General features: G+C 51.9%; 1 protein-coding gene across 1 annotated transcript in view; it reads left to right on the top strand.

The window, feature by feature from the left end:
- Nucleotides 1–15,630, top strand: part of LOC309685373 (electroneutral sodium bicarbonate exchanger 1-like) — a gene marked incomplete at both ends in the record, with an annotated part of 59,489 nt that extends 43,859 nt beyond the window's left edge. Inside the window, 23 exons of the mRNA XM_082501145.1 lie at nt 1,682–1,763; nt 2,474–2,608; nt 3,012–3,147; nt 3,339–3,499; nt 4,449–4,637; nt 4,784–4,893; nt 5,025–5,182; nt 5,555–5,642; nt 6,077–6,223; nt 6,388–6,479; nt 6,968–7,142; nt 7,277–7,410; nt 8,302–8,547; nt 8,650–8,755; nt 9,647–9,808; nt 10,521–10,634; nt 10,988–11,149; nt 11,738–11,989; nt 12,779–12,847; nt 14,112–14,285; nt 14,387–14,521; nt 14,937–15,034; nt 15,543–15,630. Of these exons, the coding sequence (XP_082357271.1) occupies nt 1,682–1,763; nt 2,474–2,608; nt 3,012–3,147; nt 3,339–3,499; nt 4,449–4,637; nt 4,784–4,893; nt 5,025–5,182; nt 5,555–5,642; nt 6,077–6,223; nt 6,388–6,479; nt 6,968–7,142; nt 7,277–7,410; nt 8,302–8,547; nt 8,650–8,755; nt 9,647–9,808; nt 10,521–10,634; nt 10,988–11,149; nt 11,738–11,989; nt 12,779–12,847; nt 14,112–14,285; nt 14,387–14,521; nt 14,937–15,034; nt 15,543–15,630 (3,213 nt within the window). The remainder of the gene's footprint in view (nt 1–1,681; nt 1,764–2,473; nt 2,609–3,011; nt 3,148–3,338; nt 3,500–4,448; nt 4,638–4,783; nt 4,894–5,024; nt 5,183–5,554; nt 5,643–6,076; nt 6,224–6,387; nt 6,480–6,967; nt 7,143–7,276; nt 7,411–8,301; nt 8,548–8,649; nt 8,756–9,646; nt 9,809–10,520; nt 10,635–10,987; nt 11,150–11,737; nt 11,990–12,778; nt 12,848–14,111; nt 14,286–14,386; nt 14,522–14,936; nt 15,035–15,542) is intronic.
- Between the last annotated feature and the right edge of the window lie 259 nt (nt 15,631–15,889).

Raw genomic sequence — 15,889 nt, 5'->3', positions numbered from 1 at the left:
AAGGGGGGGAGACTTCCCAAAATCCCAGTGGCATGTCGCCAGAGCAGGGAAGGATGCGGGGGGGACGATGCTTTGTGCCCTGCCGGGGGCAGGTTTAGCATCGTGGGTGGGAGCACGGAGCCAAAATGGTTTCTGAGAGAGAAGCAGACTTTCCCCATGTTGCTCGGGGGGGATTTGGGGAGCTGTGATGCCCAAATCGCTCCGTTTATTCCCACTCTGACACCCCTGTAACACACTCAAGCTCGCTATTGTATTTAAATTGCGATTTTATTTCAATTGTGATTGTATCTAAGTTGCGATTTAATTTAAACAGTGATTTAATTCAAATTGGGGTTTTATTTCGGTGGCGATTTTACTTAAATTGTGATTTAATTCAAATTGGTGTTTTACTTAAGTAATGATTTTACTAAAATTGCCATTTAAAGCGATTTGATTAAGCCCCTTTTGTCCCGTGCCTTTTCTGAGGATGGGGTTTGGGTTTTTGATTTTTTTTTCCGGTAAATCTGGAGGGGAGTAGACGCATTGCTAAGAAGGGACGGAGGGTGGTGGAGATCGGCATGGGAGAGAGGACGGGAAAGCCACAGGCGCGTCATAATCCGGCTGCCGGGTGACGCGGGCGAGTGCCGGGAGGTGGCGGGGAGGTCGCAGCAAGTCGGCTTTGAAATTAGTACTCGGGGGCCAGAAAAAACTCATTCCCAGATGGGAACGTTTGTTCCTTTTGCTCATTAAATTAACTGGTGAGCGGGAGGTGTGAGCTTCCCGAGTGTCGCTGCTGCGCGGCAGCAGATGATGCCATTCAGTCGAAGCAGGGATTTGGGGGATAAAAAGCAGATTTCTGGTGTTTTGCTCTTCTCTAAAGAGAAGGGTTTCCTGGAGGCCCTTTCAAAGTTGCAGTTGCGACTCGAGTGTGAGACGTGGTTGGGTTTTTATTTCTTTGAGCGTGGTGATCCCGGTGATGCCCTTCCCCAGCCCAGGGGCAAGGGGAGAAGAGAACGCCTGTAATTCTCCTTCAGCTTTTAAGGCACAGATGCTCTTTGTGCAGCGCTGGCAGTGGTATTTCAGCCAAGGAGGGCATTAGCTGTTAGTCTTTGGCTTTTCTTTTGAGGAGAAAAACGCAGTTTTGTGTGGAAAGCAGGCTTGCAGCAAGAGAAGCCCGAGCCTGGTTGGGCTGAAGTCGAAGCTTCACCCTTGCAGATTCTTGAGGGCCTTTGGAGGTTGATGGTGGCCATGTCTTGTGGCCAAGTGCCATCTAGTGAGTTCTGCAGGTATCACTTTTGGAGAATGAAACTGGCTGTGCTCAAAAGTGTGGAGTTGGGTTCCCCCACCCCACTCCACCCCCAGTTTGGAAATCCCTTTTTTAATTTTAATTTTTCGAAAGGAACCACAAGAACGAAGCAGGAGGTTTGGTTTTGGTTTGAAACACTCAACTGTCTCCCCTTTTAGTAAATCCTTCCAGACTCACGGTATATACAATACAGGTGACATTACAGGTGGTTTTATTTGGGTATGGGAATAAAAACCTCCAAGTCCGTGTTTTTAGGGCTGTGCCTGGAGGAGGAGACACGCAGAGGTGTGATGCTCTTGGGCTCACGTGGCCGCAGGGATGGGTGATGACTGGGAGGACGTAAGGGAGCTCTCCTCACCTGGTCCCAACTTGTATCTTCTTCTCCTCACTAAACAGAGACACGACGAGGAGGCGGTGATTGACCAGGGAAGAACGAGCACCGCTGTCACTATTCACTATGAGAAGGAGGAGCTGGAAGGTGAGTCGGGAGAGGTGCCACCAGCCCCACGCGTTTTTCCGTCGCGCTAAGTCCCTGCCGCGTCCTGTGCTCAGCGTATGCATCACCTGCAGCGAAACATGGCGTGCTTCTAAATAAACAAGCACAGTTATTTTCACATTGTTTTAATATTATGGCTTTTAGACAGAGGGGAAAAAGCCCCCATGGCATCTGCGGTGTGAGCGTTGGCCACAGAGCTTGGTAGTTCCCAGCTTGTTTTCTCAGAGGCTGCTCTTGGCTTGGAGAGGTCAGGAGAATAATTTGATGGCTGCAGACACAGGGCTGTGATTTTCTTTTTTTTTTTGTTCCAGACTTCATTATCACAGGACTGATTGGATCTCCTCTTGTTGCCTTGTGCCATACAAAGATTTTAAAAATAATTACCTTCTGTCGCTGCTTAATGAGCAGGTCTGAGTGTTGTCCAGCCAAAGCTGGAATTTTAGACAAGGGTTGATATTTTCAGGGCACTTTTAGGTGACCCGGAGCCATCGCTTGTTGTTGCTCTGTTGTTGCAAAGTTAGAGTAAAACAGGCTTGGAAAAAAGGATGTCTCTGACATTCAGGGATGCAGTGAAACTAAAATGAAGAGAAGTTGGTGTTTTCTCCTGGGATGGATGCGCTGGTTTAATCGTGGCAGCGGCGTCAACCATCTCCGCAATATCGAGAGTGATGCGAACACTGCTTTTTTTGCAGGCCACCGCACCCTGTCCGTGGGCGTGCGGATGCCGCTGGTGAGGCAAAGCCACCGGCACCACCGACCCCACCGCCAGAAGCATCGGAAGAAGGAACGGGAGAAGGACTGTGCCCCAATGGAGCAGGGCTACCACTGTAAGTCCCGCCGCAGTGTTCACGAGCCTTCTCGGGGCTGCGTGGGTGCCGGGGTCCTCTGCAAGCAGGTCTGTGTGGCTGATTTGTGTGGTTTGCTGTTCTTCTGAGGGCAAGTGGCATTATTTGGGAGGCAGTTGAAGGCATAATGGATTGAGGCTGGTCTTCCGTAGAGGGATCCTGCCTTTAAAAATGGAAACGTGGGGAAGGAAAGTGGCCCGTCCTTATGCAGAGGTGGAACAGATGCTTCTCCTTCTCCGTGGCTCTGTGCAAGCCTGGCCAGACCCGGGGGAGAGGGGCTAGCCCAATATTTAGGGCTGAACTGGTGCCGATCGATGGCCACTTTGCGTGTGAGCGTGACGGGTCGAATGCAGGTGTGGTAACGGGATTTATCTTCTGCCCCCAGACACCCCATCCCAGCGGGTGCAGTTCATCCTCAGCACCGAGGAGGACGAGCAGCATGTTCCCCACCACTTGTTCACCGAGCTGGATGAGATCTTCCTGAAGGCGGGTGAAGATGCCGAGTGGAAGGAAACGGCAAGGTAAATCCCTGCCGCCGGCTGCAGTGGCGGCCGTGGGCTCTGCCTTCCGCTCTCTGGAACGCGAAGCTTTTGCAGCTGCAGGTGCCGATGCGCGGAGCCTTCTCCTCTTGCCGCCCCGTAGCTGCACCGAAGGGGTTGCAGAGCTGAGGCTGTTTTCTTGCAACGGGGCTGATCGTGCCCAATGTCCGCAGGTGGCTGAAGTTTGAGGAGGACGTGGAAGATGGTGGCGAGCGCTGGAGCAAGCCCTACGTGGCCACGCTGTCCTTGCACAGCCTCTTTGAGCTGCGGAGCTGCATCAGCAACGGGATGGTGCTGCTGGACGTTTGTGCCAACAGCATCGAAGAGATCGCAGGTACTGAGCACGCTGTGTCCCGCCGGGAACGGCTGAGCTCAATTTGCCGCGGTGCCCTTCACTCCCGTATCAAACCCTGCCCCAATGGCACATCCTTTTCCAGAAGTCGCGCGGTGTTTTTAAATCGTGGGTTGCTTTTTGGATGTAGACTGGGTGTACAACAGTCACATCAGCTTTTTCTCCCAGTATGGGAGCCTTTTGAAAGCAATTTGTGGGGTCAGAGAGGCGATTAGAGAATATTCTCTGGCCAGAAAGGAGTGTCAGGGCTTGGCAGGCTGCTCTCAGAAACATGGAGTCTGCGTAAGAGCTGAACCTCCTTAAATAAGCTACTTACTACAAGCTGTTTCCTCCCGTTCTTTGTTTTGTTTTTTTCCTATTGCCTTAACATCCAGGATTTAAGAGCTTTAAAGGCAGAGTTTATATGGCAGGTGACCAAGCAGCATATTTCTGTGGGGAAGATAATTGAAGTTAATTGAAAAAGCGGCTTTGGAGAAATTATCTTTGACTGGCAGGTCTCCATTCAGCCCTTGCAAGAGCTGGAGAAATCGGAGCCGTTCTTAGCACGTTTCTCCCTGTGTTTGGCAAATTGCAGTCGATGGGCAAAGGAAACTCTGGGAAAGTCTGTGCTAGAGATTGCTTATAATTTGTTGAAATGTGTCGAGTCTAGAGAGTCTGTCTAGAAACGCCAGATTGGGCAAAAAAATGTCATTATCTAGGATTGGGAATAATTATCTGAGCGGAGTGATGAATAAGCACTTTGATGATGGCTTTTAGCAAAAGAGAATTCTTCCTTTCGCTGCAAAGGCTGAACTGCGTTAAAACGTCTTGCTAAGCAAGGCTGAGCCCGCGTTAGGGTATCCTGCGTGGCGCAGCCTTCGCCGGGGGCTTGAGGGGTCGGGGCTTGGGGACTTTCTGCTCTGACGGCTTCGTTTCCCGTTGCCATCTCCAGATATGATCCTGGGCCAGCAAGAGCAGTCCGCGGGGTTTGATGAGCGCATGCGGGCGAAAGTTCGAGAAGTGCTTTTGAAGAAGCATCACCATCAGAACGAGAAGAAAAGAAACAACCTTCTCCCCATCGTCTGCTCATTTGCTGACATGAGCAAGAAGCAGTTAGACGTCCTTCCCCTCGACAAGCCAGGTGAGGGTTCCTGCAGGGTTTGGTACCCGGTGAGGGTTTCTGCCAGGCTTTGGCACCAGGTGAAGGTTTCTGCAGGGCTTTGGCCCCATTAGACTTCTCCCGGCAAAGGAGAAGTGTCCCGATTGCTCCTTGCCTGTCTTTCTCAGTGTCTTTCTTTCTCCTCCCAACCCAAACACTCATTCCTCATCCATCTCCCACCACTGCAGAAGCTAAAAATGGGGTGAACCGTGACAGCCATGCGATGGATCTAAGCAAGGTGAGACACTCGTAGCTTTCTTATGCTTTTAGGCCAGATTTGCTCTTGCAAACTTGGCTGCAGAGTGTTCTGCAGAGTGCTGTGGGCTTTGCTTTTGGGGTAATGGCCTGAAAATCCCTTGTCGTGCCCAGGCGGAGCTGCGCTTCATGAAGAAAATTCCCACCGGGGCTGAAGCGTGCAACGTGCTCGTAGGAGAGCTGGATTTCCTTCGCCAGCCCATCGTGGCATTTGTCCGCCTGACCCCGGCTGTCCTCCTCTCGGGCATGACGGAAGTTCCCATCCCAACGAGGTCTGAATGAGAAGCGCAAAGTTTTTATTTAAAAAAAACCCACCACAACAAAACACCAAATTGCACGTATCAGTTGGGTGTCTCGAGAACACAGCCAGTGGGAGCAAGCACGTTTCTCCCACCCACATCTCCGTGCTTTCATTCCTCCCTTCCCTGCTGGAGCTTTTAAACCCATTGGCCAATTTTAATGAAAGTTGGCCCCAAACTCAAATTTGCATTTGGTTTTGATGCGTTTCAAATTCATCACCGGAGTCGGTGAGCCTACATGTCCCCCCTGGAGCCACCCTCTGGGGTGGGAGCTCCCAGGGATTTCCTTGGGCGCCCTTTGAGTGAGGCCATGTTCTTCTCTCTCATTTTGGTTTTCTTGCCTAGGTTCCTGTTTGTTTTGCTTGGACCAGGAGGAAAAGCCCATCAGTACCACGAGATCGGCAGGTCCATGGCTACTATCATGACAGATGAGGTGTGACAAGATAAGAGATATCTCCGGGTCATTTTTTTGGGCTTTCTTCACCTCTCCCTGTCTCTGTAGTAGTGAGGAAGAGGGTTTGTTGTCTCTCTTAGCTGCCTGCAGGAGGCTAAAATCCCACCTGGGCTGCAGCCCGCGCCTCATCCTTCTCCCCAGGGTCCCCAGCACGCTGTCCCCAGTGGTGGCATTGCCAGGGCCAGTGAAACTTCTCTTGAAGCAGAAGGCTGTGGTGTGCCATGGGGGACGGGAGCCTGGTGGAGATGGTTACAAATACTGTGATGCACAGATTTTTGCTTTGGGGGGAATATTTCCTGCCACTTCCAACAGGCGATTTGGGGGAAATGACCTTGCATTTAGCCAAGAGCTTATTGCACTGGTTAGGACATCCGAGATGGGTCATGCTCTCACCGGGTTGTCTCCTACGGCAGGTTTTCCACGACGTTGCCTATAAAGCCAAGAACCAGGCTGACCTGGTGGCTGGCATCGATGAGTTTCTGGATCAGGTCATGGTTTTGCCGCCAGGAGAGTGGGATCCCTCCATACGAATTGAGCCCCCGAAAAACGTCCCTTCGCAGGTGGGTGCTGCGGCAGAAGGAGGCACGAGGGGGATGGGCAGGAGGGCAGCACGGCTGGGGGTGCTGCTCAGGGGCCCAAATTCATAGGTCACGTACCCAGCCCAAAAAGCAAAACAAGCCAGTGGCTGCAAAGACATATCTTTATCTTATTTCCATTTTAACAGGAAAAAAGGAAGGTGCCAGAAGCTCTCGATGACAGCGCTTCTCACAGCAAGCCGGAGAAGCACAGCGGTCCTGAACTGGAGCGGACAGGAAGGTGTGAACTGAAATAGTTTGGTGGGGTGTTTTTCTGTTTGCCCCTAAAATCTGAGCGCACACCTCCCTTCTAGCAGAGTTTTGGGGTTAACTGGGTCAGTGAAGGGGCTCCAGGTTCCCAGCTTGGTCCCCTGGGCTGGGCGGGTGGGAGATTTGGGCAGCTGGGCTGAGCCGCAGCATGGTTGCACACAGGTTTTCTTGCTTTGGGGTGGAAGCAGATGTGTAAGTACCTCCAGGTAGAGCTCTGCTGCTTCTCAAAGTGAGGGACTGTTGCAATAAGAGGGGACGGGCTCTCAGGTTTGGTCTCCTTTTCTTTTTGTTGGAGGGTTTTTTCATATGCCTCAGTTTCTACTGGGGCTAAAATGGGAGAAGGAGACTTCTTTTTAGCAATGGAAGTTACTCTGTGCTTGTGATTGTCCTTCCTCAGCCAAGAAAACTTAACGCTGTCTTCCACGAAAATGGTTTGGTTTTTTTTTTTCCTTCCTCCAGGCTCTTTGGAGGTTTGATCCGGGATGTGAAGCGAAAAGCCCCCTGGTTCTGGAGTGACTTTCGGGATGGTCTGAGCCTGCAGTGTCTGGCGTCCTTCCTCTTCCTCTACTGTGCCTGCATGTCCCCCATCATCACCTTCGGGGGACTGCTGGGGGAGGCGACCAACGGCCACATAGTGAGCACCTCTCTCTGTTGGGTGGCACGGGGGAGGACAAAACTCATGCAAAAGTCCTTGCTGCAGTGAATTTGCACTTGTTTTTTTCCCCCTAATGATTTAATTACTCGCTGCTGCCTCTCTTCCCCGGACAGAGTGCCATGGAGTCGCTGCTGGGCGCATCCATGACCGGCGTGGTGTATTCCCTCTTTGCTGGCCAACCTCTCACCATCCTCGGCAGCACCGGCCCCGTCCTCGTGTTCGAGAAGATCCTCTACAAATTCTGCAAGTAAGGCTGGCTGCTGCGGCCAGGTGCTGCGAGCGCCTTTGGAAGAAGGCAGGGATGGAGAAAAGATGTTTTTCTTAGTGGTAGTTGGTAGATTGAAGTTGTCTTCTGTGTCACAGACATCACGCGCTGCTGCTTTAGTATGTGACGGTGCAGGAGCCCTTGGTCTCTGAAGGATGGATGGGTGGTTCGGGGTTTTTAGGGTTAAAGTGAAAGAGCAGGAGGAGGAGAAACCACAAGGATGTGGATGCCCGAGCTTGGCTGCAAAGGGAAGATGAGACAAATGACTCTGGTTTGGGAATGAGGGAAGATTTGCTTTCCTCTCAGTACAAACTCGGGCACTTTTTTGCATGATTTTTGCTGGAAGTGGAAATATATTTTACCCACATATCCAAAGAGTTTTCTGGTCCAATGTTTTGATGATTTTTGAGAAAGCAGGAGCTTTTCACGCGAAATGGATATTTTCCATGACAGTCTTTTTGTTGTGGCAACTGTGATGGGAGATTAACCCCCTTATTGCAATTAAATTTATTATGAAGCCCCAACTTGCTGGCAGCAGGTAACTGGGTGCAAACCCAGCCGGTTTCGCTGTTAGGGCATCGGGGTGATGTGGGAGAACACCACCTTCCACAACAGGGACCTGACCTCAATTAGCCTCCGAGGCATTAACACAAGGTCATTGTTAAATAAGGATAATTAAATAATTGGCCTCTCCTCCTGCGGGCCCACACCCTGCGCCGCAGCCCCGAGGCTGTCTGTCGTAGGACCGGAAACTGCATTCACCATCCGCAGCCTTGACACGCTCCTGAATTGCTGCCGACTTTCCCCGAAGGAAGGCACGGCTCGGAGCCTCTTGCTGCCCTCTCCACCCTGCGTTTTCTTTTGCTTTCCCAGGGACTACGCGCTCTCTTATCTCTCTCTCCGGGCATGCATTGGTCTGTGGACCGCCTTCTTCTGCATAGTGCTGGTGGCCACTGATGCTAGCTCTTTGGTGTGCTACATCACCCGCTTCACCGAAGAAGCCTTCGCCTCCCTCATCTGCATCATCTTCATCTACGAGGCTCTGGAGAAGCTGAGTCACCTGCGAGAGACCTACCCTGTGCACACGCACAGCAAGCTGGACTTCCTCACCATCTCCTAGTGGGTTTCTTCCTCCTAAAGTGCCGCTGCCCCTTGGCAGGAGCTCAGGGCTGCACCTCCATCGCCTTCCCCTCACCCCTGTCTTGGCTTCTCTCCTCCCAGCTGTAAGTGTGAGGCACCGACCCATCCCAGCAACGAAACCCTGCAGTTCTGGGAGAGCAACAAGATCAATGTGTCTGGCATCACCTGGGAGAACCTCACGGTGACTGTAAGTGCCCCGAGTCACTGCTTCCTTGTGCCGCGGCCGCGGGGTCCAGGGGCACTGGCCTGGTGCAAAGCTCAGAGCCCTTCAGGTGATGGTGGGCTTCAACTTGTGCCAGTGCTGCTCTGAAAAGTCATTACTTCAGTGTGTTTAACCTCCTTGGGCCTGGGAAGGAGAGTCCACCTCTCCACCTCATCCCCGACATGGTGGGCAATAACTGTTATCCTCAGGACAGTGGTTCTGTCTGGGAGCAAGGTTCAGTGGGTGCTTTGGTTACTGGAGAAGTTGGAGGACTTAAGTTCATGCTTGAAGGCTGTAATTAGCTTCCTTAATTGGTTCCTAGTAACTCCAGGCCTTGCTTTCTTACTCAGCGCTGTCTGAAGGTACGTGCATAAACTTGCATGTCTGAGCAGCCCCTTGGGCCGTTGTTGCTGGAAGCAGAGCTCAGGCACAGGGTGGGACGCTCTTATGGACATCTTCACCCCCCTTGGCTGTGTCCTGTGAGCCTGCCCCTGGGAAGGGACAATTTGTCTCTTCTCCTTTCCTGTCACTGTTGTCTTAGCCCTCCTTCCCCGTTCCCTCTTTCACTCTCCCCAAGAGTTCCCAGTGTTTCCTTCCCCTCTGGTGTCTTCTTCAGCCACGGTTACCTGCTGTTCAAGCAGAGGATGTGCCATAGGTCTGTGGTACAGTGTCCCATCACATCTCCTCTCTCCGCTGTCTGTGTAGTTCCATGTGTCACTTATTCAGCTGCTGTTGATCGTTAAATATAAATCTCCGCTAGCTGCAGCAGTCCCGAGGTCACAGATCTTGGAGCAAGATCCTCCAAACCCCCTAGTTATCCGAGGTTTCCTTGACGCATGTGCACTACCTTTGTGTCCTGATGCTCTGTTTCCCCAGGAATGTCAGTATTTGCATGGAGAGTTTCGTGGACCTGCCTGTGGACACGATGGCCCCTACACGCCCGATGTCCTCTTCTGGTGCTGCATCCTCTTCTTCTCCACCTTTGTCCTGTCGGGCTTATTGAAGAAGTTTAAAACCAGCCGCTACTTCCCGACCAGAGTAGGTAGAAGACGGTGGCCAGCAGCAGTCTCCACACTCATTTCCCAAAATGGCTTTCCCGGAGCACTAAGCAGTGTTTGCCACCGCTTGGTCAAACTGGGAAATGTTGACCTTGAAGGCCAAACTTGGATGTCCCTCACTCATTTCCAGGAGTGCAAAACGATCGTAGTGTTTCCCACCTGCCTCGCGACCTGCCCCGGAGCGGTTTTTTGCCCAGGCAGTGGGAAATCAGGTCTTCCAAAGTTGGTTGTTTGTTGTTTTTTTGTTTGTGTTTTTTTTTCACCTTCTGTGCCTTATATGCTCAAATGGAAAGTTGATTCAAATGAGGAACTGCCATAGAAAAAGTCACAAAGGACACTGTTTCTTCCTTTTGAGGAGCAAATGATGCCTCAGTGCTTTATTCCCATTGTAGCTGTGAGTGCAGCTGTAGTGGCAGACATCTGTTTCCTTATTTTTTAATATTTATTGGCTTTTTTTTAAGGTTTGAATTTAAACCACCCTTTTCCACCTAATTAAACTTTTTTTGTTGCCTGACACCAGATCTCGCAGGTACAAACACAGCAACAGTATCTAACCGAGGGATTTGGCTGCATCTTCTCAGAGTGGTGGGAATTTGTTAACCAGCCTTAATGCTGTTGACGTCTTTAACTTTTCCATCTCACGGTATGGCCCCGTTTGTGCTGTCCCTTTCAGCTCTGCTTTCTTGCCCCAGGTACGGTCCGCAGTAAGTGACTTTGGTGTCTTCCTCACCATCGTCGTCATGGTGCTCATTGACTTCCTGGTTGGGATCCCGTCGCCGAAGCTCCACGTCCCCCACATGTTCAAGGTAATGGGGTGTTTTGGTGTGGAGCCACTTTCAGCCCTTGGGGATGCCACAAGGTGATGCTGGGACAGGACAGGGCTGAGTCTGGGGATGCTGGTGGTGTTACTATCTCCTCTTCCACCTCCGAATGCATCGTTTCCTTCTGGAAAGAAGACGCCAGCCCCAAAACTTGATACCTACAGAAGTATCTATAGGTGCTTGCGACGAGGACGCTGGCACTGCTGAACCCCGTAGGAGAGGGTGACACGAAGGCAGGGCCAGGAGATGAGGCGGCACAGCGATGGAGAGGAAAATCAAAGCCAGCGAAGTGGCTGGGCTGGGAGTTGATCCTGATGTGTGTTTTGGCTTTGTTGCAGCCTACCAGAGACGACCGCGGGTGGTTGGTCAACCCCATAGGGCCCAACCCTTGGTGGACGGTGTTGGCCGCGCCCATCCCAGCTCTGCTCTGCACCATCTTGATATTCATGGACCAGCAGATCACGTCTGTCATTGTCAACAGGAAGGAGCACAAGCTGAAGGTAAGGGGCTGCGAGAGCTGACCCCATCCCCACCCCACTCTGGGCTGCAGGTGTAGGGAGAAGCTCCTATGCCAAGTGCTTTGTGAAGGCGTTGGTTTGGGACAATGTCAGGCTGTGTGGCAGGATGCTCTGCTGGATTAGTGATGTCACAGGGAGCAAACGAGGGCAGTTCAGATGAGCAATCTTTTGGAGGAGCAAATTAATTTTCGAGCACTATAGAAGCGTATTTGTGTTTCAAAACGCCAGCAGGAGCTGGGGGAACGAACTGTTTTGACGCACTGCCAGGGATAACTCGGGGTCACATCTTGCTTGCAAGCAGTAGAAATTTCTTTATGAATGAAAATAGTCTTTTTGTTTGTTTGAGAAGTAGCTATTGCACAAACCTCCCAAATCCACTTGGTCTGAACCCCTGCCAGATTTTCACGAAAGGTGCTTGCGCAAAGACCATATCCATCCTTATTTTTGCCAATTCTTCTCTTAAATTTTCAAGAGGGTGACTTGCGCCCAAGTAGGGTTTGAGTCTGAGTCGCGACGTTGTCCTCGCTCTTGTGCTGTGGGATGCTCTGTTCCTTGTTTTGCTGCCCACAGAAAGGATGCGGGTATCACCTGGACCTTTTCATGGTGGCCGTGATGCTCGGGGTGTGCTCCGTGATGGGGCTGCCCTGGTTTGTGGCTGCGACTGTCCTGTCCATCACCCACGTCAATAGCCTCAAAGTGGAGTCTGGCTGCTCAGCTCCAGGAGAACAACCCAAGTTTCTGGGGATACGAGAGCAGAGAGTCACCGGCTTGATGATCTTTGTGCTCATGGGCTGCTCTGTCTTCTTCACTTCGGTGTTAAAGGTAAGAGGAAAATGCAAAACGCCCAACAAGCGTGAGCTTTTTGGAGGTTTGACAAAAACCATCCCCTCCCTCCAGGCCTGAGTAGGTGTGGAGCAGAGGAGGAGGCGATCCCAAACCTTGAGGCTTGGCCCACGGTGGGAACCAGCCTCAGTTACGCTTTCCAGCCCTTCACACCCCAGTTTGGTGTCCTCGAGGCAAGCGAGCAGGACAACTGCTTTAATTCCCAGGTGTCTCTCAGGCCCACCTGTGTTTATGCGTTACGACGAAGCGGATTCAGACCAGTACACTGCTCTCTTTCAAGCAGGCAGCACCTTATGGGATGCAATTTGCTCCCCCAAATGCCTCCCAACAGCCGTTCCCAGTAGCTAAACACACCAAAATCATCCCCGTGGGCTTCCTTGTGTGTTCCTCCCACAAAGTCACCGCAGCTCTAGGCTAAAAGGAGGCACTTCGCTTTTGCGTGTTGCCACAAAAATGTGTAGAAATGTTCTTCAGCCGTCACAGAACGTGGCGTACAGTTTCATGGGTGAAATGACCTATTTTCCTCCAACCTTTCAGGAAAACAGGATTATTCTAATGAAACGTAACTAAATGCTCTGCCTAAAGCAGAGCATTCACTCACTCACTCACACACACAAAACCTCTACGTGTTGAGAGCTGAAACATCTCTAACCCTGTGGAAACTGGAAAGCTTTAGGCAATTTTAGGCAGTGCCTCTAGAAGAGAGCAGTAATACTGGAAATGCAATTAAAAAAATAAATTATTGCATTCTTTTTTTTAATTTCCCAGTTTATACCCATGCCTGTGCTTTACGGTGTCTTTCTCTACATGGGTGTGTCGTCGCTCAGAGGGATTCAGGTACGGACTCTTACAGCGTGCAGCTCCCTGCTGTGTCATCTCCAGAGACGCAGGAAAAAAGCAGTGGTGTGGGAGAAAACCTCCCCAAAAGCAGGCAGTGAAAGTATTTTGTATAAGGAAAAGATTGGTGGGGGCACAGGAGGTACGTAGGGCGGGAGGACCAGGCAAGTTCAGCGCGCTCTGCATCACAGTTTGGGACAGGGCAGTGTTTGGTGTGGTGAAAATGGGGGAATTCAGTGCAAAGCGAAGGCGATTTCTACTGCCGGTGGGAATCCTCACTGGGGGATTGAGTGGGCTGAGAAATGCCAAATAACAAACAGAAGAATAGAATATATTAAAAATATATTTTTATAGAAGAACAGGGAGGGGGGGTGAGATGGTCTGAGGAGGACCTGGGGGTACGGACTGATGAGAAGCTCACCATGAGCCGGCAATGCACGATCACAGCCCAGAAGGCCGACCGCATCCTGGGCTGCATCAGCAGTGTGGCCGGCAGGGCGAGGGGGGGATTGTGCCCTCTGCTGTGCTCTGCTCTGGGGAGACCCCCTACAGTGCTGCCTCCAGCTCGGGGGCTGCAGCACAGGAGAGACATGGACCTGGTGGAGCGGGGCCAGAGGAGGCCCCGGAGCTGCTGCGAGGGCTGGAGCCCCTCTGATGGGAGGACAGGCTGGGAGAGTTGGGGGCGTTCAGCCTGGAGAAGAGAAGTCTCTGGGGAGTCCAGTGCCTAAAGGGGCTCCAGGAGAGTTGGGGAGCGACTCTGGATGAGGGAGGGGAGCAAGGGGACGAGGGGGGATGGTTTGACACTGACAGAGGGCAGATTGAGATGAGATATCAGGGAGAAATTTTTCCCTGTGAGGGTGGTGAGGCACCAGTGCAGGTTGCCCTGAGAATCTGTGGCTGCCCCATCCCTGGAGGTGTTCAAGGCCAGGTTGGACGGGGCTTGGAGCAACCTGGGCTGGTGGGAGGTGTCCCTGCCCAGGGCAGGGGGTGGGACTGGCTGGTCTTCGAGGTCCCTTCCAACCTAAACCCTTCTGTGATTCTATAATAGAAGAATGTGGAATAATTGCAATTTGGTGGGCAGCTCTCATGGACACACTGGTTTATAGATGGAGCAAAGGGAAAACGGGTGCTGCTCCCGGGAGGAACAAAGTGGGATCCAGGATTTCTCACTGCACGCGAGATCCTGAAAACTCCTTCCACGTCCCAACAGGGCCGGAAACTTTCCGCAGCCCCAAGGGGTAACTTTTCCGCTTTTATTTTGCAGTTCTTCGATCGCTTGAAGCTCTTTTGGATGCCGGCAAAACACCAGCCGGATTTCATCTACCTGCGGCACGTTCCCTTGCGGAAAGTGCATTTCTTCACCTTGATCCAGCTCATCTGCCTCGTCCTGCTCTGGGCCATCAAGGTGTCCCGTGCTGCCATCATCTTTCCCATGATGGTAAGAGCCGGTGCCGCTCGGCAGTGGGACGTTTGCAGCGTCGGAGTGAAATGTAGCATCATCTCACACCTCAACCCCCTCTTCCTTCTTATTTTGTGAAGGTTTTGGCTCTCGTGTTTGTCCGGAAAGTGATGGACTTCTGCTTCTCAAAGCGGGAGCTCAGCTTTTTGGATGACCTTATGCCAGAAAGCAGGAAGAAGTTGGCCGATGCCAAAAATGAAGCCAAAGAAGAAGAGGTGATGCTTGCTGAATGCTCGGGGCTGGATGTCTCCCTCGGGCTCTGAGATTGCCTCTTTCCGTCACAGCTTCTCTTGAAATGTTGGGGGAAGATCCGAACTCAATAGAAATAGATCCTGACAGCCTGGATCCCGCATCATAACCTTGTTTTTAAATTAGCAGTGAGCTTAACACTTGAATAGCGGTATAATTTTTAAAGGTGCCATTTATAATAAACATTATAACTATGATGGAAAGATTTGCTCATAAGGGTGGTTTTAACCCCCCCCAAAATGTTTGGAGTGAAAGGTCCTTCCCCGGCTGCGCTAACAGAAGGTCAGAAGGAGAGGGCAGCACCTGGGTTTTGCTGGGTGTTTAGTTTATCTCCACTTCGATCATAGACAGACAACTTTGATTTGTCCCTTTTTATGTCAGGAGTCCCAGGAGATGATGGAAGCTGCTGCTGCAAACTCCGTTCGGCTGCAGGTGGGCAAGACCAGCAGCGCGGATATCCCAAAGCCAAGCAGCGACAGGTAAAGCCCCACCAAGCAGCAGGACCCCCGGCAAGATTAGCCTGAAGTGGGTTGGCAGAATTTTCTCCATGTTTCTTTGCTGAGCATCCCAGCGCCATGCACTCAGCTTGGTGGGAAGAGCAAATTTATGGGCAGGGCGGGCGGCAGAGCGCTGGCACAGGCTGCCCAGAGAGGTGGGGGAGTCTCCCACTCGGGAGCCATTCCAAACCCGCCTGGAGGTGTCCTGTGCCACTGCTGTAGGTGCCCCTGCTCTGACAGGCGTGGGACTGGGTGAGCTCCAGAGGGCCCTTCCAGCCCTGACCAGTCTGGGATTCTGTGCAGAGCCTTTGCACAGAGCTGTAGCTCTGCGGCTCTCCGGCTCGCCTTCCAAACCTCCTCCTCCCGCCCAACCCGCTGTGCTTATGCGCAGCTTTGGTTCTCCTCCCCCCCGTTCCTCTTGCTGGTGCTGATGCGCTGGGTGGCGTCAGTTCCTGCAGTCACGGATTGCTGTCTCAAATATTTATTGCAGGACTGATCCTTCGGAGATTAATATCTCGGATGAGATATCTAAAACACCCGTGTGGAAGGCTCTCACTATGAGCATGGAAACAGTCTGAATCTGGGGAGAAAAGAGGTAAAGGATCTCGTGGGAACGTGGCCGTGCTCCTTTGCAAGCTGTGGCACGTGCCTACGGCTTTTTTTTTTTTTGCCGGCAATGCCGAGCAAGCGGCGAGGGCTGCGGCACACGAACCAGCTACTCTCTGCTGGCACGGTCCCATGAGCGGGACAACAGCCCCACTGATGACGCTCTCCCTCTTTTTCTCTCTCCTCCTCCCCCCCAACTCCAGTTTTCATGTTTAGGAATCTTGACTTTGA

The sequence above is a fragment of the Vanellus vanellus genome (genome assembly GCF_965231255.1).
Source record: "Vanellus vanellus genome assembly, contig: HAP1_SCAFFOLD_29, whole genome shotgun sequence".
Taxonomy (NCBI): Eukaryota; Metazoa; Chordata; class Aves; order Charadriiformes; family Charadriidae; genus Vanellus; species Vanellus vanellus.
Note: the sequence above shows the minus strand (reverse complement) of the source record. Positions and strands in the feature narration are given on the sequence as shown.